This window comes from Vicugna pacos, chromosome 3 (assembly GCF_048564905.1).
Source record: "Vicugna pacos chromosome 3, VicPac4, whole genome shotgun sequence".
Lineage (NCBI taxonomy): Eukaryota > Metazoa > Chordata > Mammalia > Artiodactyla > Camelidae > Vicugna > Vicugna pacos.
The window spans coordinates 40615604-40641791 of record NC_132989.1 but is presented as its reverse complement, the minus strand read 5'-3'; the positions used below and the strand labels follow the sequence as shown (position 1 = coordinate 40641791).

Below are 26188 nucleotides of genomic sequence, written 5' to 3'. Positions count from 1 at the left end.
TATTGCTGAAAATCTAGCGTAAAGGTGCCCCTACTGTCCACACATTCCTTCTTTAAATTTGGTTCCCCAGGCCCAGGACTTCAGGAGTGAGAAACTCTTTGTGAGGAGGCCAACCATGTTTTATGTTAGTCCCTGCACATTTCAGTTTTTACTTCCTGTTTATTTGCATAAGACTAAAGAATTTAAATCTCTAAAGCACCAACACTTTGCAAATAAAGTGCTCTATTAAGTGCTAAATAATAATAATGACAGTAATCTCTACCTATAATTACACCCTTGCCTGGCCCTCCTAGAAGGACTTCGGTTTTTTTTTCTTTCTCTCAGTGATGAGTTGACATGAATTATTCATTCCTCCAGGTACACTGCTTGAACCCATGTTTGTTTCTGACTATGGACATTCCTCGGTTTTGATTAAATAAATTTCAGACACTGGCTGGCCACCAGGTTCAGTCAGGCTTTGAGGTATTGGGCGACTGCACAGCAGAAGCACCCGGGACAAGGCACAGGCGCTCCGCAGCGTGGGGACACCGTCCGGGGCAGAGAGAACGATTTAGTCCTGATTTTGCAAATGTTGAAAGGATATGGAAATTACTTCATGTATCATTAGGAGAACTTTATGCCACCTTTAATTTTATAACACAATTATTGAAGTATTACTAATAAAGCAAGAAATAGGGAGAGGATTAGAAAGCTTATTTAAAACAGGGTGGCAGGATGAATTGCTTTTAATGTGTGTGTGTATGTGTGCGCGTATTATTCACAGAGTTAAGTGTATAATGAAACAGCGATCCGCATTTGGTTTGAAATTTCAGAACCCCCAGTCTTATTTAATCTTGTAAGACTCTCTTCACATCTCGTTTTCTTAAAAGTAAGAGCTGTACTTATTTCCTTTAAATATTAAGAAAAAGAGGATAAATATTGAAGTATTTTATGAGGCACTTCATGATGACTGAAGATACCCTAGGGTGTTAAAATCTTCCTAAAGCTGGAATCATTTGTAAAATCATTTTTCCTTCCCTACTTTACTCCCTCCTTTTCTTCCCATCTTCTGTTCATTCCACATGTATTTATGGAATCCCTCATCTCAGGCAGCGAGTGCTTGGTGAGTAACAGAGTCTTGCTCTCAGCTGACTCACAGTTCTGAACTGGAGGCAAATAATAACAAAAACAACAGTAATGGTAATGCTAACAACGACCCCTGTTCTAAGTCAGTCTGGTAAGAGCCTTGTGGATAAGAAGTATGCACAAGGCTCCGTGGGAGGTGGCTGCAGCTGAGGCTTGGAGCCTCCCCAGGGGTTCGGCGGGGTTGGACGAGCAGACTTGGCAGAGCAGGGCAGGAGCCAGTCCAGGGAGCCAGCTGAGCTGGAGGAGGAGTGTGGGCCTGACCGCGAGGGGCCTGCATGTCCCCAGGGCACAGAGGAGCACCTCGGGATTTGAAACAACCGGACGTGACCACCTGTGCCTGTGTGGTGGACGGGATGGAGAGGGATGGATCCAGAGGAGTAAAACCAGAGAGGGGCTATAATTCATAGATGAAACTGGGTATGCGTATTTTTGCCAGCTTCTGATTTTACAACATACGGTTTCTGGGACTGCATTAGCACGCACTTACTGAACGTTTCTGAGGGGCCTTTCAGGAAATTCTTTAAATGGAGTATACATAATACGCAGGAATCTACTACTCTGTTGTGATCACAAAGTAACTCACCCCCTCAAAAACCAAAGAAACTAGAAATGTGCTCTGAAATTCCACTAGCACCTGCATCCCCGTGTTCCAAAACAGTGTCCTTTTTCAGCACTCCTGGATCCATGGCTTCCGAAGTATGAACAGTCCAGGCAGACTTTTTATATCTTTTCTATCCTCAAGTTTAAAAGTTCCTTCAGAGGGTGACAGCTGACTAAAATCTAACTGGATACTTCTTGTTACCGTAGGGATTCATACTTTCTTGTATCTTCGGAGGGGCACTCTTGACTCTTGCCCCCCAGATGGCCGAGGAACAGTATTTCCCCTCTCCACTTGCTCTGCTCTGGGCTCTCGCGGTTTTGAAGCCCTTCCTACTAGCTGCTGTCCTCGGCCTCATCGTGCATGTGCCTGCGTCTAGTCACTCATCACGCTCTTCCAAGGCTTTGTGAAAAGGACAATCCGAAACAACACAGTGCATTCCTGAAGCTAACAGAGGACGTGCAGAGTTCTCCACAGAAGCGAGAATACAGCACGTGTATTTCCGTTTCAGGAGCATCCCGCACAGCGGTGCTGGGGCTCTGAGGTCTGCGAGAGCCGAGTACCGGGGAGCACGTGGCCCTCTTCCTTCTGTTCTCCACACATTCCCACTGTTCCGGGAACAGTGATAAGTGTCTTAGCTTAAATAAATGAAAAATAGGAACGAACAGGCTGACCCTCAGTATTTCTCAGTACAGTGTTTGATGACTTAGAAATAGTTGCTAGAACCCCCCAGGGTCAGACAGTGGTGCTGTGGCTGGGACTCGGTTCCTCTGACAGCATAGTAGCCAGTGCTCCTTAGGTGGGACACCAGGTGGACTCATCTAATCCCTGAACTTCTGTCTGTAGCATTTCAATAAGTTTCCAATATTTTTACTTCAGAATTTACTGATCCACTCATAGAAATGTTTTAAGTCAAATAAAATGTTAGATGACATAGAACAGAAAGGAGAAACACTGTTGAGTTCCAGAGCTGCTGCTTCCACCTGCTGACTACCTGGACCAGGTAGCATAATTGAACTCGGTTTCCTCAAGTGTGAAAAGGAGGCAGCAGTATTTACTTTCCAGGATTACCAGAGGGATTGAGAAAGAACACATTATCAGCGTTTATACCTGACGCATACAAAGAAGATGCTGTTATAACTTATCTAATTACTTTCCCTGAAATCCTAAGCCAGTAGTGCTATAAATGACGTTAACTTGTTGATAACTGAGCGTTAAGTTCTCAGCTACAAATAGTAGAATGGCAATGTTTTTGTCTGTGGCAAATCTTGTGGATTAGACAAGAACCCCTCGAGAAAAGGAAGCCGGAAAGGATGGATTAGGTCCACACAGCCAGGGCACGGTTACCTGTTATAAGGTGTGGAAAAGGTTGCCAGGACAACGTCACGGCCATTAATCCGAATCACGTCTGTGACTGCCTGCAGTATGTTGAAATAAAAGTGAGAGTCTCCAGGAACGGAGCAGTTCAGGCGAGCCTTAAGGAAGGATGTCCACTGTTTCTCCAGAACTCTCTGAGACCCTCCCATGTCATTCTTACAAACCTGGGCCACTCTTGGGAAAACTACCTGCAGAGGAAAAACACAGGGGAAATTAAACTCACTCACTTTTCGATGAGATCTTGGTAGAATTTGCCTTTCTTAGAAAATAGAAACAGAACAAGGTGCTTAATTTAATCCCATGTTTCTAAAATCAGTAGCAAAAATAAAAGGAAAACCTCAGCATTGGAACAACATGTTTTGGAAGATAAGGCTGTGGCATTTAATACAGAGCCATAAATCCTTCAGGGGATCAGCTCCCAGCCACATAAACTCATTTCCATACAGACTGCTTAGCTTTTTATTTCCTCAAACAAAAGCGTACTTTGTATGCACCGTCTCTGCCATCCTCACTAGCTGCCTCTGGGCCCTGAATCTCATGCTCCGAATGCCTCTAACTGTGCAAGCCGCCCTGGTGCTCAGTTTGTGCCCTCCGACCTAGTGATCCTGCTCCACTCTCGGGTAACAGCAGCTGGAATAGACATCCCCTACGTGTTCTGTTGCTCTTTGCAATGAATACGATCAAGACCCTTGGTTTGCCTAAAGACACTGAGTATTTACTCTGCCTTTGTGGAGCAACTCGATTTTTAAAAAGGAAAAACCTGACGAGTAGACCTGGAAACCACATCTGAAGTTACCTGCAACTCAGTATGAAATCAGCGAAACATCTATCTATTAAGTTTTCAGTATAAATATTTAAGAAGTTCCCTGTAATCTGTTACCCTTCGGAAAAAGCATACGGGGCTTCAGGGAAATAGTGTTTCACTTCCACCAATCTCTGGCTGGATCTGCTCAAAATGGTGAATTTGTTGTTAGATTTATAGTCCTTATTTCAAGGTCATTCACAACAACACTGGCCCCAAATTGAGACATCCTCCCCTCTTACCTTTCCCATCGTGTTGTATTCCACCGCTATTTCCCTAAAGAAGAAGTAGATGTAGTCTCCATAATCCACCGCTTGGACAAAGTACGGTTCTGTGGACAAATGGGTGCACTTTAACTGGGTACATGTCACACAGAGTTAAAAGAACTTCAATCAGTTGCAACCAAAGATATGTTATTAAATAAAAGTGTAGGGCCATTAGTCATTTGGTTAACACTAACCGTCTCCAGTGACTTCACACATGAACGTGCTGGTGGTTTCAGAAAGCATTTAAGCTTACAAATCTTATCTTTCAGAAGCAGTTGCAATCAGCAATGAAGAGTAAATGAGCTTTGCATATCTCTGTAATTTTATTTTCCACAATGGAATGCTCACATTACAGAAAGGATTGTGTGCACATCTCTCCATGTCATCCTTGACTCATACAGGGTTGTGAATAGCTTTTTTCCTGATCCCCACCACCTCCAATCCCCTGTTCCCTTCCATGAATGAAATGTTTCGTTGTTCTCATGTGGGGCTCTGAAATGAGAGCCTGAAGCAGGAAAGATGAATGTAATGTATTCTATTGTCGTGGCATTGGTAGTTTTGATAATACTCCAGAAACTCATGGGAAGTGAAAAGGGGAGGTAAATAAATCAATTGGAGCAAAAGATTGCACTTCCACCTTCCCGTCTGTCAGAAGCCATTACTGAAATGAAACTACAGTCCGCTCTGTCCAGACTCTAAATGTCCCTGCAAGTTACATCTCTCCCCCACCTCCCTTCCTTTCTTCTTTCAATTGTCTGTTCACCTTTCAGCCATTTTGAATCATGCTTGACAGTCCGTAGGGTTGGGCTGTCTCCAAGACTCCGGTAAATGACTGCATCAATGGCAAGGAAGTCAGTCACTGTGGCCGAGTACAGTTTTCCATCTTAGAAGAAAAAGGAAAGAGGTGAACGGGGTTGGAGCAAGACAGTGGGCATGGGGGAATCGGAGAGACACCCCCCACGGAGCTCTCCTACACCAGGCCAGTAAGATAGGACAGCTGGGGAAAATCTGAGAGTCGCTTGGAAAATACTTGGCCCACGTTCCCACCCATTTTTAAACTGGAATCATGAGAGCTGAAACGTTTTTCATGTTTAAATTGCATGGCAATTTCTAAGCAGCAGCAGCTCTGGAAACAGGGCAAATGAAAAAACGTTATTTGCTTCGCTTGATTAGATGGACCTTGACTGAAATCTCAAGGCCACAGCCCCTTGGACACTGCAACTGCCACCACCCCGTGGTAAACTGGATTAGGTGGGAGCCCAGGGGAAGATAGAGCCTGATTGTATCACCAGAAAATTTAACTACAGGCAGAAGTAAGGGTGCTCAGCCTGAGCGGGTGAGGGAAGTTGAAGAAAGGGGATTCATAAGCAAAAAAGAGCTGATTAAAATCGCTTCTTCTGTCTTGATAGTTTCTGCTCTGTTCTACCTTCTTGAGAGCCACGAAGCCCTTCCAGTCCAGCTTTATGTTTAAGAGATATTTGCTTCGGTATTTCCCAAGTCCCAAACTGAGAACATTCTGATACACAAGAGGCCAAAGAGAAGAGTGGGGAAGGGATGATGCTGGGTTCAAACTGGTCTCTCCTTAAGAATTCATGCTTTTAGGGATGTACGCCTGAGGATATGTCCAGGGCAGAAGAGTGTGAAGGTTATTCCTTAAAATGTTTGGTTTCTTCTCTGGATTAGCAAGCATTCTTCACACAACTAATCAAATGGGCTGTGCTGGAATAGCAAAATCTATGTCGATGAAGTGGAAACAGTAATTATATTCAATATAAAAATGAATTCCTCTTGCATTTTTAATGGTTTACATGTCTTCATTAATTGTGGCTTCAAAAGCATCTTCACAAGTGGCCTATATATAATACAGTCCTCTTTAAGCTCTTCTATTTGTGCGATTAACAATTTTTTTTTAAAGCTTATCCAAGCATACCTGAGCCAAGTTCTTGATGTCTGCTTTTGGTCTTAACTGAAATTTGCTCAAGCTCAAGATAGAGCTGTCCTGATGTCTACATTATTAGCAGTAATATATCAATAGGTGTTGACTGGGGTAGATTTGAACTGCAGACAGCAAACCTTTCTATTGATACAAAAATCACTACTTTTCTCATAGAATCATAGTCCCAGGTCACACAGATGCACTTGAGAGATGGGGGGCTAGGGGAGGGCAGCGTGTGTGTCTGTGTGAGAGTGTGTGTGGTTATCGCTCTTGACCACTTCCCAGCGCTCTTTGTGTTTTGCATTCTACACTGGGTATCTCAGCAGAACTTTTACTTGTAAATCAGGGTACTGTTTCGCCATTCTTGGTAGTATGACAACCGTTCAGGTGCAAGAAGTGTCTTCTGTTTATAAGGGCTGAGCGTTTATGAGATTTCAAACATTTCAGTAAACGCTTATTCAGATATGCCTGCTGGAGGAGTGGCAGTCTTAGTGTGGTCAACCTGCTCCTGGAAGGCTGGTGGCCTTAGTAAATGCTCTGTCCATTCTCCTCTTTGTACCTCAGGCTGCCTCTTTTTAGTTGGCAGTGAAACAGACGTTCTCTCCTGCAGCCCGCATCCTCCATGGTACCGACTAACGCAGGTCCCAAGAGTCAGAAAGTGCTACAGAAGAAGTTATGCGCTTAGAAATACCCTCAGGCACTCCCCACTGGCTCTGCCCAGCCCATGCGCACAAGCAGGTTGACAAGACTGTGTGTTTCTCACGGGGCAGCTTCCCAGCAGTACTGTGCTCAGCTCTGGGGAGAACTCGAGGAACCTTCCTTCTTAACTTGCCACAGGCCACTTATTCCGCCTGTGGCCGCAGATTCAGGCCCACAAATGGATGGCATTGAGGATGGGTTCAGGGGGCTAACCGTGTTTCATAATCGAAGCCCTAAAGCCCCTCATCTAGCTAGGGGTGCCACTTCTTACCTTCGTGGTGGAAATACCAGCTAACGCTTCATTACATGCTGTAGCGATCACTCTTATACCAACACTCCCCCCCCACACCCACCTCCACGAACACAGCTGGCAGTGAATTCCTACATAAATTAACACACACACACATACACAGAAATCCCACTGAATGTGATAGCTCATTTGCTGTTGTTCTGTATCCTTTGCAATGGAAGGAAGGGGTGAGGGGTGAGGATGGGGAATATGGGTCAGCCTCGGCTCACAAGCATCATCGCTTCGGCCATTACAATTTTTCAAACACCAGAGATGGGCATGTAACCTGATCGGCCAACGACATTTGGGAAGATGTGGCTGGTGACTTGTGAGTAGGTCTCCCGGAAGCCTCCTTTTATCTCTTTCCTTCTCCCCTCTGTATGTGGACAAGAAAACCCATAGCCCTAGTTGGGGCCTGGCAGCCATCCTATGCCTGTGAGAAAGGAAGTGGGGCAGGGAAGTGACAAGGACATGCGTCCTGGATGAGATTATTGAGTCCTTGAATCAACCCAACCCCAAAGCCTACCCTGCCTTAAATAATCAATCCACATCAGTGGTTCAAGGTGGGATTTTCTACTGAGCCCAAACATGCCCTAACCAACATGTCACATGGTCAGTGCAAAGCAGTTGTTCTTTCTGAAGGCACAGAAGCATGGGTAAGCGTGGCAGAGACTTCTCTTAAAAAGCAAAAGTACAATTTCCGTATGAATTTCAAATGGAAAAGGCAGCCTTAATTACAGTATTCACCAGAGAATCAAAGTACAACTGTGACGCTGCGAATTCTCCAGAGTAGATCTGCAGCCACAGGCTGAGCACGCGAAAGCAGATGCAATGAAGAGAAATCAGGGCATTTACCTGCAAACAGTGCAATGTTGGCATGTTTGGCATCATAAGGGCATCTGGCCATTCCACTAAATTCATCCCCAAAAGGTTCCAAAGTATCCATCTGAATGAAATAACAGGACTCAATTAGGAACAACAAGCAACAGTATTAGTAGCAACTGATACTTACAAGGCACTTAACATGGTAGGGACTTCATGTGCATGGTACAGATAATCCTCTAATACCCTCTGAGGTAAGTCTTTTGGTTCCAGGTGAGGAAGCTGAGGTTTAGAGAGGTAAGTCACTTGACCAAGATTTTACAGTTAGGAGACTGAAATTCAGTCTTGTCTACTTGACTCTGAACCATTACAATGAAGAGATTCCCGTATCCTCTTGAGATGCTCAAGAAGTAAGCAACTTCTCCTTGGACAAAAAATTTCTGAGGCAGTCACCAGGAGAACTTAATTCCCCTCTCTCCTCTCCCCCTAAATTATCTGCTGAGTCATGAACTCTACAAAGAATGACCTCAGTTTGGGTTTTGCTTTGCCTGAGGAGTCCTGTCTCTGTGGGTTAAATCCTAGGAGAAGACGCTGGAATTCTTCTCGGGTTCTCTGGTAGAACAGCATGGCATCAGCAAAGGTGCAAAAACGTGGCTGCAAGCAGAGCTCAGCTGGCCTTTGCACCTGCTTCAGAAATGGCGACCCGGCTTCAGGCTGTGGAGACGAGGAAGAGAGGCCCAGAAGCTGAGAGGCTCCTACAGGCCACAGGCAGGAAGGAGTGGGGCTGCTCTTTGACTTCCATCTCCTAGTGCCCAACCTGGGCCATGTTCGTGTGCGCTCAAGGTATTACTGGCCTGCCTGTGAGCGTCATTTGGTCATCTTAGTATATTAAACAAACAAACAAACAAACAAAACTAGCCCTATTTTAAAACAGGGAGATTGTCTATGAAAAACCTGGATTTCTTGCTTCTTTGGAACAGGTGGAAAGGTCAGTTCAGGCCCTTCTTACGCAGGGGGCAGCAAGCTACAGCTGAGTAACAGCCACCCCTGCCCTTTTCTTCAAACATGTATGAGGTGTCCGGCACCATGGCCCCTTCACCCACAGAATGTGTCGACATCCTGCTTGCTTCACTCCTGCAAGTTACCTGCCCGGTTCTGCAGGCGTTTACAGGTGTGGCAAAGCCTCACTAGCTGTTCACCAAATTCCACTTCCCTTTCCAGCGTAGCACACTAAACCGCATTTCCCTTCCTCCCGTGCAGTCAGGTGCGCTCACGTGACTGAGCTCTGGCCAATGGAGTGTGAGTGTGGGGCTCTGCACCACTTCTAGGTCTTGCCCCTGAAAACCTTCCAGGGTCCTCCACTCTTAGTTTTTCCACATTCTTTCCCTGGGTACAGAGGACCCAGTGGAGAATCCCAAGATCCTAGGACATGGCAGATGTATGAGCAGGATGGAGCCTGGCCTGAATAACCTCCTCTAAAACAAAGCCTTTCTCGCTGAGCCACACTTGACTGTGATGTGAGCAGGAAATGACCCTCTGTGGATCAGCCACTAACACTGGTCAGTGGTTGGCCTACCTGGACCAGTGATTCAGGGGATGGTACTGCATGGTCTTCTTCCTCACACCATGGCATCTTCCTAGCATTTAGACCCCAGCACCACAGAGTGCATACAGTGCTCTCCTCCACATTAATAACGTTCTGCCCCCTACTGTAGTTCACTCTTCTTTATGGTGTTACAGTATTTGTTCATCATCTGGCAGTCGCATGATTTGACTATATATATGAAAACTGAAAGAAGATAAACCTAAGACAGCACTGGTGCTGACGGAGGATCTGCATTTAGCACTAAATCCCCGGGGCCTTAGATCAGAGGACTTGGAGCTGCTGCCCTGGAGGAAAGAGCAAGGTTCTTACTGAGCAGCCGCTGGTGTCATCCAACCACGTGCGCCTGTTGCTCTAAACCCACAGAAATCCTTTCAGTGATATGACAGGTCCCTTCTACGTGTAACTACTTTGAGATATCCCCTATCGAAGCCATCCTGTTTGTTTAAACTGTAGCTGAGAATCAACATAAAGCAGTTGTGTTACAAAGATATTTTTAGGGGAAAGATGTTCAGGTCAGATATCCTTTAAAGCAAATGCACTCTTCCCCCAGCACATTTTTATGAAAGTCTTTTCCTAATATTTTATCCTTATAGGAGCTTCCTGTGGAACTGTGACAGACTTTGCCGTCTGTGGCAAGTGTTCAAAGTGGTGCTTAGTACACGATGGTGCGGTGGAAATGCCTTTATCCCCAGCAGTGCATGCTGTAATCCTGGCCATGGGGGAAACTGTAATATATACAAGGGGGATATATATATTTTTAAATGTGCCTGCCCCTAAAAGAGTGGCTGTAACTATAGCTATAACATACATGGGCAGGAAGCACTGAAGAATTAATGTAATGGTTTGTGAACTTGGAAAGGTCCAGAGACCAAACAATGCCATGGTGAAATCCTCTTGCCATAAAGTAAGGGCTAATCCTTGTAGTAGTCATCAAATCTCAGACTTACCAGCAGCCCCTGGGAAACTGAATCACTATAGAGTGCAGATAATTATACGAAGAACCTGACTTTTGCAGAAGTTAAAGAGGTTTAGAGAACAGGAAGGGAAAGGTATGGAGTTAGTTTTAGATTTATAGCGGGCAGCCTTCTGAGTTCTTCCCCAGATAATCTTATTTGGGCCTCTAATCTTTCTAATACATTTAGCTTACTTCTGTTATAAAAATTGTGTAAATCAGGGCACAGTGCAGTGGCAGAGACCAGAAATATGTCACCTTCTGCTTCCAGTGAGTTCAATCAACCTGATGCATCTGTGCTCTGAGACTTGGGTTTTCCAGTGGAAGACTGGTCATTGTTTCTGCTTTGACCCTTTGGTCCTGATCTGTTGGTAAAAAGCACTTAAGAGAGGGGCTCTCCATTCTCCCTGCAGCCAAATACATTATGTCTATGTCCTTGGCAAAGTCCCCCTGTGCCCTGAGTCTAAAAACGCTTTTCTGAGCAACGCCAAGAGTTCTCACTACTGCTCGCCATGCTAGGCATGTAGACAGGACTGTGTGGGGAGAACATCCTGTCTGTGTTCTTCAGAGGCCCAGGCTCCTGGAACACGTGTCAGCAGGTGTGGCCAGAACAAGGGAGAGGTGAAGGCATCACGCAGAGGTGAAGCATCCTGGGGAACAGAACACGTGTAGGAAGAAATGAGCCGGACCATGGGCAGCCTGTGTATCACAGTGCCAAGCAAACCTGTAATTTGTCATAAAAGATAGCTTTCCAGCTAGGGAATTTGTTAGGATTTGTTAGAAGCATTCATCTTAATGAGTCCTAAACAATGACAAACAGGGATGGAATATTAAATGGTGGGATGAAAGTCAGAGTTCCATTGGGCCATCACTGGCTCAAAGTTTGACAGGCATGGCCGCCTCTGTTACAACCTGAATTGGATCTTGTCATTATTTAAAATTTTGGTATCTGATGATAGTATTTTTTTGCATTAACTCAGATTTTACAAAATATCACTGAAAAGATCATTTCTCTTGATTGCTAAATTATTTTTTTGGTGCCTCTTGCATTTTGCATCTGAGGGGAGTGCCTCCCTTGCCTCCCCTGATCCTGGCCCTCCTGGTGCCCATCTCCAAACAAGATGGAAGATGAGCACGCGGGAAAACGGTCCCTCCCTCCGACGTCTGCGCTAAGACAGAGTCTTTTACAACCATCAGACCGAGGCTGTCCAGCCGTCTGGTCCTGATGTCGGCCCCTCATTTCGCTTCTCATTCTTCACACCCCTAATTTCACTTTAGGCTGGTGAAACCCAGATCTAGACATCGTTCCATGTCTCTCTCTCTAAACCAAGGCTTACCATCCATTTCCTTGTTGGGGATCTCTGTTCACATCCTGCACGCTTTGCCATCCACAGTGCTTGGCACACTCATAATGTGCGAACCTGGACCCCCACCCTCTCACAACCCTCTCAGCCACACTGCTCTTCCTTTATTCCCCATCTGAACTGCTGGCCGCCCCACCCACCAGGAGAGAGCCTGGCAGTCAGTCGTTGGTAAGTCCTTGCCCTCCTTATCTTGTGTGGTTCATGAATTATTAAGTCCTCTTGGTGTTGCTCACTCAGGTATTTCCCAAATCTCTTCTCTGCCCGCATCCCAGGGGCCACCTGCCTCTATAGTCTCTTTGTTCTTGTCACTTGTCACAGCTCAGCAGACCGTCTCTCACTCCGTGCCTTTGTTCGTGCTGTTTCCCTACCTGGGATGCCCTTCTCCCTCCATTTGGTAACGTCCCCCTCTTCTTTGAGACCAGGGGTGAGCTTTATCTCGTTCACCCCTTACCCCACAAAAACTAATTGAGCTTGTGATTGGAAGCACTCTGTCAGGTGTGGGCGGTCCCCTGCGTGGTCCCTGTGCTCACAGAGCTAGGGTCTCTTCTGGGCCGGGGTGTTCGCAGCCCAGAAGAACAGCAGCGGGAGGGAACGCGTGCAGGGGGGGTCCTCTCCCCCCTTCTGGCACCCTTCCCCGACTCCTCGTCTCAGGCCAACGTCAGCACTTTTCTGTTGCGCTCCCGTCGTGCTCTGCGTCATGTCGCGTGGCAGCCGACCCACACAGCTGTGCTGCTCTCCCCAGCCTGGCTTCCCAAGGGATGGAGGCCTCCTACCTGTCCTTACCATGTCAGTGCCTGGTCATAGGAGGAACCGGATACGTGTTTGCAGAACGGAGGGCTGTCGCAGAGAGAAGGGACAAGGAGAGCTAAAGGTTTGGAGCCAGGACCTTAGATCATGGCCGCCTCTGCTCCTTCCACAGTGCCTCCATCAGCTGTGCCAGAACTAACTAGATTTATTAATGCTTTGAGAGTTAACTGCTTTTCCTTGTCTGAAGGCCAGGGTAGGTAAGGCCATTGTCAAGTAAGCCGAGTGCTAAATGGATGTAAATTCCTGTGTTCTTGAAACATTTTACCTAGAGGAAGGTCTACGGTTTCCAACGGCATGCTTTCGAGATACCTTTTAAAATAGGACTCATTCACAAGATCAGAGTGTTTTTGTGCTCAGAGAGGAGGTGGTGGGGGGAGGGAGAAAAAGAAAGGGAGCCAGAGGAAATCCGCCTGGTCTGTGTGGTACGCACACTGGCCTCCTGGACAATAGAGAACAGGGCCTTAGAGAAGCGAACTTTGCTGGGCAGGCTCTTTAAAGACGCGTCCGTCAATCCTGAACAAACAGGAAGCTTGGCAGCCTGCTCAGGATCGCTCATGTGGAGCAAAACATTAAGTCGAACGTTCGAGAGGAACCCAGGTGGTGCTGAATGAACCCTCTTAGGCGGCTGCAGACACAACCCTGGTAAATGATGAAATACCTCTGGGCTGTGTGGCTCCGAAGGACAAAACAGCATTTACCTTATAGTTTCTGCAGGAGGGGTTGAAGGCATTAGTTCCACAGACAAACAAGGTATCATCATTTTTCTTGAGAAGAACCTTAATAAAGTTGTGACACTCATCCTGAAAAAGAATTCAGACTCTTGGTGACTCTGGTGCATTCAATACAGAGACCCATTCTTCACTGTGGACCATGATCCGCTGACAGCACGGTTAAAATGAAGGTGGCTGAGGAGCCTCCCCCCGTGCAGAGTTCGAGCTCCTCCCGATGTTCAGCCCACGATGTGGACAACAACCATTGCTTTTTCAACAGTAAATAAGAGCATGGCATAGAGGGGAAGTGTGTGTTTATGTTACAAGAGGAAAGCAGGCCTGGAAGTTCCAAACTCCCATCATACTAATTTTAACGCCAGATGCTCCGGGATCCCTTGATATGCAAGGTTCCTGGCTGAAGTGTGTTTTTATGTTGTTCTCTGACCAAAGGCACAGACCCCCATGTGTCTGGGGCAGCCTTCTTGAGCTCTTCTGCAGACTCCCTGAGGGCTCTGGGCTGCGAGGTGGGCTCCTGACGAGGGCACTTAGAGAGGTCGGGGTAGCCAGCTTTGTGTCCATAATCCCTAAGGCCCCTAAATAGTTCATGATGCAGCCCTCGCAGCTGTTGTAATGTTTCATCACATTAAAAGCAAAGTATTTTTGCAAATTAAAGCCTTCAATACGTTGATGGAAGAAGCAATTACTGGGGGAAAAGGGACTAGCGTGATCCTGTCTACGGCTGGAGATAACGGTCAAAAACTTAACCCAGAGTGGCAGCTGCAGGAGAAATGAAAATTACCTACCTTATGTTTTCCCTTCATTCTGCATGTGTCTACATCAGCCTGTCTAGATTTCCATGTCAGTTTCTGCAGGGATCAAGAAAGAAATCAATTAGAGCCCAGAGGTTGCTGCATTTGATTTTTAGAAGTAAGAGTTCCCTGGGGGAGACTAGAGGCTGAACGTATATTTATTGAAAGCTTTCCGCACCCTTTCTCCATGATTAATTCACCAGAACAACGAAAGATTAGAGTTGGGAATGCTCATTTAATTTTGAGCTCATATCTATTCATTAAACTACAAAATGATCTCCTTCTCTTTGAGATAAAGATGAAGGAGAAAGGAAAGAAGAATAAACAACAGTGTGGAAATTTCACAGAAAATACCCAAATTAACTTGCTAAATTATGCTTATTTTGATAAAACACGTTTCCTTGCCCTTTCCTTTCCGTTGATAAATCAGTTTTCATAAAGCGGGCTTTTTCCTTAAAATATGGAAGTCATTTTCTTAAATATAAAGGGGACATTCACTTTAGGTGGACAAAGATTTAATTCAGGTTACACTCCTCATAAATTCATGGACTGAAGGGATCATCTACTTCTGTAGCAGATTTTATTAACTAAAATACCTCCATGTGGAGTTATAGGGGAAGCTTAGGTTATATTTTATGTCTGTCTGAAATGGATAATGATCAAATTCCTGGACCATAACAGTCAGCTCAAGCTTAATACTGCAAGACATGGAAGCACAACAGTGAAACAATTGTGCAACAGAATTTTACAGATGAAAACTGATAGTTTCCTGGACAAGCATCCAATATTTTACTAAAGGAATTTAGGAATTACCTAAAACTCTATAAAGTGTATGTGCACACATAATTGATGAATTCAATAGGAAGTATGTAACTGTTTCTGACTATGTGTTAAGCCCCAACGTACCCCCAAATAAGGATCTCACAAAATGTCCCAAATTATTATTGGCCATATCATCTCAATCAGTGCATTTAAAATACATAGTCTCTTCAAGAACTATCCTAAGTTTATTTCAGAAAGATGGTTTTAAAACTACTTACTTTGCTACAGTAAATTTCTTCTGTGTGTGAGGTGTCTATATCAACAGTATAAATATGGTCCCTATAAACAAAGAAAAATGAATACATTGTCAAGCACGAGAGTCAAGACAGTCCATTTTCTCCTGAGTACGTGTCTCATTCAAAGCAGATAAATCCACACCCATGTTATTAAAAAACCAGACATCCACGTGCAAGAAAAAGGGAAGCGTTCAGCCTGCAAGAGACACCTTGGGGTCACACTCAGCACTTTCTGACAAGTCGTGGCATCCTGCTGCAAGGGACATCTTTTATGCAAACTTTTTCCTAGTCTCCCTCATACTGAACGGAACTCTAACTTGTACGTATGTAGTTAAATGGGCCCCCCAGCAGGAACATGGATGGTTCACAAGCCCTTTCAGTACCTTCAAATCCATGGACCAAGCACTTGGTATTCACAGACCACAGTTGTTCATCAAGAGAGCTAACAAAAAGCTCATCTCCATCTCTTTTTAGAAAACATACTTGCAGCCTTAGCTTTGATGATTTGATTGACAAGATGGAAGATGATAAAAGTAAAATTGTTTCCAGAAGCCAGTCTTTTTTTTCACACAGTGATGGTCAATTAAGGTCTAAAATGTACTTGAGCTGAGGTTTACATTTCTTGCTTCTGTTCACCTTCCTGTTTTGCTGAGAATTTAGTTGTCTTTATGACTGGCTGCCAATCTCCCCTTGGAAGGGGAGAAACAGAATCAGCAGCTCAGGTGTGGGGCTATATTTAAACATCCCCTTCTGTGTGAGCTGAGCACAAGGGTGTTTTTGTCTGGAATTCAGAAGAAAGAAAAGAAAAGAACTCCGCTCAACTGGGGAAATGGGGGGCTACTGAGGGGAAAGCAAAACAGCTCATTTTCCCTTGAAATAACATTGACTTTTTCTAAAACGCAGGAAGTCCTGGGGCTGGAAAATTACCCACAGCTTTAAACCAAGACCTCAAGGCTCCCATACAGACTTTCAAGCCCCCTCATTACTTGAAAGAAAGGGAGAGGGGAGAAGAAAAAAAAGCGAAGAAAGAAAGGAAGTATCTGCTGTCAGGATTCACTTCAATTTTTTCCCCCCAGTTCTTTGGAAATCTGTTTGCTGTTGCTTTTGGGGAAAGTACAACAGAGAAAAACAGAAATAAAAACAGGCTCTCTCATGTGAAAATGAAAGGAGGGAGCAAGGCGGTTGGCCCACGAAATTCCCCTGCCTGCTCCTGAAGTGTGAGGGAGTGTGTGCGTGTGCGTGTGCACACGTGTAAGGGTGGTGAGGGTAGAAGGGGAGCTTGTTTTGTGAATTGCTGGATTGGGAAGTTCTTTAAACTTCAGTAGGGTGCCAGCGTCACGCTGCCCTTCAATTCCAAGGCAGTTTTACGGCCTTCCTTTATTTCTTCTGGCTTTATTGGCGGTGCTGCGGGTCAGGGTCATTACTGGGATGGAATTGCCTATTACTTTGGTACCAGGTTTGAGATGACTCGAGGTTCTTCCCTGCCCCGCCTCCCCTCAAAACTCGAAGCAGGAGCTGAATCTATGAATTGTAAATTAACAGCTGATTAACATGCGTTGGCAGTGCTTCAGAGAGCTCTTGGATGGCCCCCTTTTGGCATGGCCTGTTTATGTTAATTAGCAGTTCAGAGATTAAACAACAAAAAAAGAAGAATTTACAAAATGGATAATAATAAGGCAGAACTGAAAGGGGTCCTGGCCATCAGGCTTCACTCAGTCCCTGGGTTCGGGACGGGACCTGGCTTCTGATGACTGACACCAATTGTCTGGAAGGACTGGGGAGCTTTTGGAAAACAAGACTCTGTGAATGAACTCTCCTTCTGGACAATGGCAATCTTTTTCAGCATCCAAGAGATCGCACTGCCCCGTGAACAGAACGATGCCTTATGCTAAACCACAGCCCAGGGTCATGGGTTATTCCCAACCCCCTGTGTGTGCATCCCAGTGTTCCTGCGCTGCTCTTAGTGAATTAAGTTATCTGAACGCAAGCTGACTTAATCCTAGAACTCCCTCTTCCCCGCTCCAGTGAGCACCCCTGAACTGTGTTGCCATGGCTTGAGTCTGGGGAGAGGATTTAACTTTAAATCGTGTTACCTACTGCTTAGGAACACGGATCTCTCGGGGCAGTGCCAGGAAATGTGACATTAAAGGGAGAGGAGAGACCCTAAATACGGTGACCACAGGAATACTTGAAGAATTTCTCCAAGACTGTGTATTGAAGGGAAGTGGCTGCATGCAGAGTGAATACCAACATGTCAGTGCCAGGGTGTTACCAATGTGACCTTTAACTAAAGGTGGTTCTGTTTGACAGTCTTAAAAAAGTGAATGTGTTTCTCCTTTTTTCCCCTCCTGTTCCTTCTTTCTCCCTTTCCTGTAGGGAGTTAGGATAAGACTGTCTTGGTTTTAACAGGCTGTAACAATGGTTACTTTTAAGTTTGCACAGCACCTTGCTCCTAAGTCAGGTGCCACCTCGGGCGTGTAGCTCACAGCCATGTTAATTCATCGGGCCCACTGGCAGTCTGTTACACCAGTTCTTTTCCCTTAGAGACTCAATTGTAAAGTGAACAATTCATAGAAGATTATTGAGTTAAGCTATTTCTCACAGATGCAATGTTTAATCATTTGTTTTGACCAGCCTTTAGCTAATTGGGTACAAATGTAATCTTCCAGCCCTGCTACGTTTAGGAAACTAAACATGGTATTTAAGAAGGCGCTGATACCCTACCAGAAAGGTGGCCACTGAGGACCTCAGTGCCGGGCTTTTGAATGAATACCCACAATGGCTCTGGTCTTGGGCAGCAGCTATGAGACGGTTATTACCAGGACAGGTGATACCACTCCTACTGCTCAGTGGGCTGCACGGCACAGGGAGTGGTGACCCGGACTCCCAAGCAAGACTGTTCCAGCTTAAATCCTGCCTCTGTCATTTTGACCCAGTCATTTCCCCCCTTTGCACCTTGGTTTCCTCCTATAAGACACACAGATAATAATAGCTCTGTCTCGTAGGGTTTTCTCCCAGGATTGAATGAATTAACATTTATAAAGAACTTACAACTATATTTGCAATTTATATAGCACATTCAGCCAGTATGTACTATATAAGTATTTGTGAAGTAAAATTTGTTAAAAAGTGCTTTGGCATGGCTTCTTGTGACCAACTGTGTGGTGCTCGCAAGATGTTTTAATCTAGCTGGTGGTTTTTTACTTTATGTTGATAGCTTGTATTTTCAGAGCATCTAAATTGTGTTGAAGGAATCCAGCACTGTTGTTTTTTGCCTGTTCTTTACCTATGTTCACAGCCAGACAAACACTACAAACATAATGATTAATCAGCCTAGATCCAGACAAGACCACAATGGAACCCCATAAGATAGTGATCTTTGTTGCTGTTCATTTGGAAATATTCTGAATGAGCTCTACACTCACCCTAACAGGGGATCATATCTATTTAGAATCCCAAGGGACTTCATTAAAATAATCTAATCTAGTTCCTCATTTAACAGAGGACTTTTATGGCCAGAGAGGTTGTGGTCCAGGTAAATTAAGAGAAGAGTTAAGCGCCTAAATCCATGTGATCCCTGTTGAGGCAGGATTCTTACCACACCATTTAGCCATAAGGCAGGGCCTTTTTAAATGACATTTCCCCACTGGGTGAGTATTAATTCTTAACTAGAGTCAAATCAGAAACTTCTAAAATGGGTGCTATTGCCATCCTGCTAAAGTAATGATATATACTATGTATTAACTACAGAAATACAAGTTCAATATACACACATTCAACTTAATTTGATACATGTTTACACATTCACCATAGTTTAACAAGTATCAAGGAGAAAAGCAATTTGTGTGTTTGAGTAAATATTTGTGTATATATATACACACAGTGTTCAAGATAAGTAGTGGATTATTTGCGTCTCAGCTCCAAAATACGCAATTACTTCTACTCAGGTCCACATAATAAACGGACACAGAAGATCTTGAAAGAATGATTGCTTGACAAACGAAAGTACCCTGTAAATGAAATAGCACTTCGGGAGCAGTGATCTTTAAGTGATGCACTGCGGGTCCACTGAGGCCTTAAGTAGGTACTCACCGAGCAGCAATGTAGAGGGTTCTGTTCATGATCAGAATCATCTGGATGTCCAGCCTGTGCCTCTGCGTGGTGTTCCGTCCTGGCTTGTGGCCCACAAACACCGGATACTGTTTTGTATCTGTTGGAAAGAGATGGGGGCAAGAGAGGGAAACGGAAATCAAGCCAATTATTGCCAGGACAGGGAGAGGAGGGGGGCCGACCACAAAACAAAACCAGAATTAAGTGAGACCATGCCACCATCTTCCATCCCCACTGAGTCTGCTGTTTTAGGAAAGGCTGTGATCAAAGAGTGCTCTCTAATGATCAAGTTCCAGTCTCATTTCCGGGTGCTCATACGCCTGAACTTATATTCCTAAGTGTCATCATTTCTGACTTGTCCCTCTTTCTGGGGGTGAAACTTGCAAGGGAACCCTTTACATGAAGGTTCTCTTTTCTTCCACAGTTTTCTTTTCATCTTCTTTAGAGTGCTAAGCCTGAGGGGCAGTCTGCCAAAGATCTTGTCTCGGGGCAGAACTGTTTCAAAGCAGCCTTCCCATCAATCACCACAAAGGCAATGTGGTCTGGAGGCAAGAGCCCTCGTCCAGGAGCCAGAAGGAAAATGCAGTGTCCACAGGCGCCCAGTTGGAATAATCTGCTATTGAAGGCGGCCCCACTAGGTTGGTTGGCATTCTAGGAACTGTGGGAAGTTCGCTCTTGAGTTAAGCAGTTTGGCTGATCTCACAGAAACAGGGGCTTTGACAGGACAGGGTCAAACTGAGTGTAGCCAGTCGGGTGATCGGGAATGTTCCCTGACCTGGAGAGTCAGTGGGCATACTTCTCCTCTGCTGCAGTTCTTCTTAGCTGAGAGGGGCAATTCGTAATAATATCTGACCTTTGGAAATACCTACATTTCAAAAATCTCTCTGCCTTTAAACCTACAACCTCTAGAGCACGGGTAATCCTCCAGAGAAACTAGGGAAGAAAGGAAGATGAGTTGCATCTGAAAGGCAGTTTTTTCGGAGGTGAAGGGGGTGTAAATAATGACTTGAAATCCATGCACAGATTTACGCTCAGACACCTGCACTTTAAATCCCTGTAGTATCTGAGCAGGGCTCACAGTGGGTGTCTTCTGAGAGCCTCGGGGTACCTCACTCACAGTTAAGCTTGGTATGGGGTTATTGTGTACTTTCCCCTCCACTGCTTGAAATTTCATTTCCCCAGTCATCAAGGAGGTTGCTAAAACAATCATGTCTCTCTGCTACTATCAAGGATTTGAGTGACTATCGAAGCACAGTTTCCTGCAGCACGTGGGCTGGGGTCTCTTCCGTGCAGGGGCACCAAAGGCGGAAGAATACCTATCACAAATGCAGATAAAGAAATGCTTATTAAGGTTTGGTACCTTGAGTTAGGCAGACTCTGCCACGTCCCGAGTGATGACCCTGACCTCCAGTTTGGCCCTTAGTCATACCCTGACTTTTGTTCTCAGACGTGTCAAGGCCGGCTACATCAGCTACCTGTAAAACTACTTCCTTTCACAACCCAGACCGTCCAGCAGAAAGCTGCATACTGATGGATCTCTTTAGTATCCTATGTTAATGTTAAAACACCTTTTTTATGGTTTATTCAGTGTTTGGGAATAATTACTGTGAAGATAAATATTTGGGTAAAAAATGCTTTTCCCTTTACTGTGATAAAATATTTTGTCTTTTGGAGAGAAGGAAAAAAAGCAGTAAGTTGTCTGTTTCATCCCACACGCAGGTAGAACTTTCCTCTTTTGAGGAGTCAACTGAATTGTTAATCATGTTGCTTTCTCCCCTTGACAATGAAGCAGAGAGCAAAAGAAAGTTACGAACTGTTAATATGAGTCCACTGTGAATTCAGAAATCACTTTATCCAAGTCTCGCAGTGATATAACTAAGTCTAAAAATGAGTTAATTTTTGTCCCTAAAGTACTCCGAAACAGTCTTCTTATTTTCTCTTCTTACCTCGTAACAGTGCCTCTGTGTTAGTTACCTATGAAAATGTGCGGTACTGGCCGCACCCCAGATGACAGCGATGCCTTCCACAGCTGGTTTCCAGGCAGATCACAGCCTCCGTGCAGTAACTGAGACTGCATCGGAGGTAGACTCTAATTAAAGTGACTGGCAAGTCTCCTATTTTATTAAATTCTCAACTTTTACGTTCTGCTGGTTGATGCAGGCTGAAGCGCCTGCCGAGGGAGAGTCAGAGTGAGACGGTGGGTACTTACAGTTGCCATGCGAAATACTGATTGGCTCAGAATCTTCTGGGAAGCCAGCCCCAGCGAAGTGTAGCAGTGTGAAATATAGCAGCAAGGCTTCTGACCTCATAGTAGTTCAGCGGGGGGACCTTATTTCTCTACTTCACCCTGCCGAAGAGCAAAGAAGAAATTTTTTTTTTTTGCAAGTCAGCTTTATTCAACTCCATAACATGAAATGGTATTGGAACTAAATTTCAGAGAAAAGGGGCCTCTGTTTCATATCTTTTCCACTGTGAATTCACTGATTATTGTGCTTTTTTGCGTCAGGACCCTGCATCCATTGCTGCACCTCCCATCCCTATGCCTCTGAGCCCTTGCAGGGCTCCTCCCAAACAAGTGACTCAGAGCCTCAGTTCTTTTGTCCTGAGCCATCAGCATTATGGGTGGCTCTGTCGCAGTTAGGAAATGGCATTCTCAAAGTTGTGGATGATTGAGAAAGGATTTTTTTTTTAAAGGCGGATACGGTTTTGTTTCTCAGCAGGTTTACAGCAGCATGCCAGCCCCAGACATGTTTTGTTCTGCCACCCCAGGATCTTTGAAAAATTTGAAGTCGTTGCCCAATATGGAAAAACTAGGAGGTTTCTAACCTCCTTTAGAGAAATCAGAATAACATACCGACCAAAAGAACTGTTCCCTTCAGGCACCATGGCCCAGTCCACCACACCTACACACACCCTCCACACACCCACACGAATGCCTGTAACTGGCTTGGTTTACTGATTTTCATTACCTGCTTGACCCCTTAGTTGAGACTTTTACTCCTAGTTTATATAATTCTACAGTAGTTCTGTGGTGACCTTAGACATAGATAAAATCACACACTCTGTGTTTAAAAGGAAAGAAATGGATCCTTTCAGACTCTGTGAAGAATATTATAGGGAGCATCTGAAACCACATCCTGAAATGGTGGTGTTGATTTTAAAAAATCATATCTCTGTGTATTTTAGTGTCAGATACTACCTTGCAGTGAAATAGTAGTGAATAAAAGTGCCAGATACACTGTTCTCCCCATCTGCATTTTCTTAAAGATGCTCTTTATGTGTAGAAAAATTCTCCTAAATCTTAGCAGTAAAATGCTCCCATGTGAGACTGCTGGCTCCCGTGAAAGAAGGCTCATAAGGCAGTGCATGTCGCATAATTCTCAGGCATATTTCACATAAGTGTTGATCCGCTGGGGAAATTAATGGAAAATGGGGATATCTTTTTATCTTAGTAAAGCCTTTGAAGTAGCCTGCCAAAGATTGTCTTTTTTGAACAGAGCTACTTCAGTTGTCCATCCATCATTTAAGATTTATATGTAATAAAGTCAAACTTAGAAACTTAGATGTCTGTGAACGTTAATTTGGCAAACAAACTGCTAACTTACGCTTTTTAGAACACACTTAATATTAGATACCTACGTCTCTCTCTTCTTCATGCCAAAAAAAGCATTAACAAGTCCCGAGTGTTGCATCGCAACTTGTAATTTCACAGACACAGCTGGGTCTTAATCATTTCTTCAATTGAAAAGTGCACGTTAATTAATTTGCTTTATCTCAAAAATCAAAGAGGGAGAGAGGTTGAGAGAAAAGCCTAAGCAATTCCGTATCTCCATCTCTGATGTATAGATTACAGTTAAACTCTAAGTAATTACTTGTTCACAAGGGGGGTCCATTACCAAGAGACATACACATGTATTTACAGACAGGTTAAGAGTACTATTCATTCATTTATTTGCTAGTTCCTCCTCTTCTAGAGAATCTAAACCCAAAGGAGAGAAGCCCTGAGTCTGCGTGTTGTGGCTCCTGTTCAGTGTAACATTAAAGAGGAAAAATCAATAACGAGTAAGGAAAACACAACCAGATCCAGTCAGAAGGAATACGGGGAAGAGGGAGCGGCAGGGTTTACCAAGGACTCAAGAGCAGTGTTACAGAATTATTCAGAAGCCCGTGGCCCCGGCGCACTCATGGCGCGAGGTGAAAGTGTCCAGTGGTACCAGCTAATCGCGGCCAGTCCACATGAACGCTTTTATAATTTTCTTCAGCTGAGGTTTTGATGTATTATTCCCTTCCTACACAACTTTGGGCTCTAGCCGTTGTAAATATGTGGACAATATATTATTTCCTTGTTGAAATGATTACTTTGTGGAGAGATCTCAATTCAATCACACTGTCATTTCCCATCCTGCAGAACACGGGCTAGGTCTCCCCCGAAGCCCACAGCGTACAGACCTGCACCAGCCCAGGAGAACAAAAACAAACAAGACCTTTCCACTGGATTTCAAAATCTTGAGTGAGCCGGGCTGCTGGGATGAGGTTGTTTAAGTGATTCTTGAAACTTTTTGTAAAGTGCTGCCCACACAGGGCATTTTTATAGGCATCTGCAGACATATGCTGACTTCCCTGTGACTTGTGCTCACAGACGCTAAATGACTGAGACGTAATCAGCTCCCCAGACAATTAGATAATGGGAGGGCTGTCAATCTGGGGATCCTAAACAAAAACATTTACTTCAAAAATAAGCTCATTATGCCTGAATTTTCCATCTAAGTTGTCTCAACCTTCCATTATTCTTAACCTGAAGAGAAATGGCCTTTGTAAAATACACGATTACTAAAAAGTGATGATCATACTCTCCCCCACCTACAAAGTCCATGGACAACCTTCAGAACAGGCAGGTGAGGTTCATGGGTGAAAAAGGCTCCCTAAAACAAGGGAGGGACTGTTTCCACCTGGAGGGGGCAGCCCCTGCTCGGCTTCAGCGTGCTGGCCGTGCGCACTGTTGGCCCACAAAGGCAGAGCTCTCATTGTTTGTTTTTCCTTAAGAAGCCAGAAATCTGGAGTTGTATGTTAAATCTCCTATTTTTCCTAAATGTTGGCAAACTAATTTAGTTTTCTTCTTCTCTGTGAGCCAGCTTTGGCCAAGTCCTGCCAGTTTGTGCGTCCAAGTAGAATGGTGTGGGGTCAGGAGTTGAGGAGTAGTGGGCAGAGCATTAGAACTAGTACTGGGGTAAGCATGAGCGATGCTCCGGCCGGGTGGGCTTGTCATGGCTTTCCAGTCCTAGTGGCTCTTCTGAAATTAACCTGATTAATCAGAAGTCAGGTGTGGCCATTTGTGACATCATTCTCTGACTTTACAGTCATTTCTAGTTCTAGTGAAATTCCCTTTGCTTCATACTTTTCTGATACAAATGACCTCTGTATGACAAGGGAATGGGCATAGATGGAGGCCCCAGTTATTGCTCATACACACAAATGAATCAACGTTGGTTGTTTTAAAGACCCATCTGGGCTGGTCCACGTACTGTCTACACATCCAGCTGCAGCAAATATCAGTGTCCTTGCCCTTGGACTTGGCTGTGGATATAGCTTGCATCTGATTTGGTCCAGCAGCAGCATCTTCCAGAATGTTGGTATCCAATGAACATTTTAATGCTAAGTGGTAATAACAGGGAAATAATTGATCTGGAAACTTTTAAGTACAAAATGCTTTTAATAACACTTTTTTTTAGCACAGGGAAATATACACAAAATGTTATGATAACTCACAGAGAAAAAAATGTGACAATGAGTGTGTATATGTCCATGAATGACTGAAAAATTGTGCTGAACACTGGAATTTGACTCAACATTGTAAAATGATTATAAATCAATAAAAAATGTTAAAAAAACCCACTTTTTTTCCCTATGAGGAAAATCATTCCCTACCATGTTTCTTTTTTTTTTTTAATTGAAGTATAGTTGATTTACAATGTTCTGTTTCTGGTGTGCAGCACAGTGATTCAGATATAGGTTTATCTATTTTTTTCATATTCTTTTTCATTATAGGTTATTACAAGCTATTGAATATAGTTCCCTGTGCTGTACAGTAGGACCTCGTTGTTTATTTTATATATAGTAGTTAGTATCTGCTAATCCCAAACTCCTAATTTACCCCTCCCCCTCTTACCTCCCTGGTAACCATTAGTTAGTTTCCTTTGTCTGTGGATTTGTTTCTCTTTTGTAAATAAGTTCATTTATGTCATTTTTTTAGATTCCACATATAAATGATATCATACTTATATTTATCTTTATTTATCTTTCTCTGACTTACTGCACTTAATATGATAATCTCTGGGTCCATCTATGTTGCTGCCAGTGGCATTATTTTATTATTTTTATGGCTAAGTAGTATTCCTTTATATATAAATACCAAATCTTCTTTATCCAGTCATCTGTCGATGGACATTTAGGTTTGTTTCCATATCTTGACTATTGTATATAGTGCTGCTGTGAGCATTGGGGTGCATGTATCTTTTTGAATTAGAGTTTCCTGTGGATATATGCCCAGGAGTGGCATTGCTGGATCATAGCTACCATGTTTCTTTTTAAAAGCACCTTTTCTTCTGACATGATAGGAAGTTTAATAGTTAATCATTTACTCACACTGTCATTAAAAAAAATGGAAGGGTGTGACCCTAGGAAGTCAAATAGCCTCAGTGGCTCCTGAAGGGTTATAAAATGTAAAGGCTTATGAAACTCCTCAGGGCTCTAAGATTGTACAATTCTAGGTGATTCTGCCCCAGTGAAGAAAGGTGTGGGTATGTGACTGTGATTAGGGAGGACAGTGCATGTAGTGCCCTGACCTGGGACACTTCAAGG

At 44.2% G+C, this 26188-nt stretch overlaps 1 protein-coding gene across 3 annotated transcripts in view; it reads right to left on the bottom strand.

The window, feature by feature from the left end:
* SEMA6A (semaphorin 6A) overlaps positions 1-26188 on the bottom strand; it is a 118428-nt gene that overhangs the window by 35529 nt on the left and 56711 nt on the right. For all 3 annotated transcript variants that reach the window (XM_015238876.3, XM_015238875.3, XM_006203950.4), the window contains exons 2-10: positions 21540-21677; positions 19313-19430; positions 15203-15263; positions 14157-14219; positions 13342-13443; positions 7948-8038; positions 4932-5051; positions 4145-4233; positions 3071-3288 (exon numbers count right to left, since the gene is read on the bottom strand). In XM_015238876.3, coding sequence (XP_015094362.1) covers positions 3071-3288; positions 4145-4233; positions 4932-5051; positions 7948-8038; positions 13342-13443; positions 14157-14219; positions 15203-15263; positions 19313-19430; positions 21540-21639 — 962 coding nt within the window. In that variant the 5' untranslated portion in view covers positions 21640-21677. The remainder of the gene's footprint in view (positions 1-3070; positions 3289-4144; positions 4234-4931; positions 5052-7947; positions 8039-13341; positions 13444-14156; positions 14220-15202; positions 15264-19312; positions 19431-21539; positions 21678-26188) is intronic.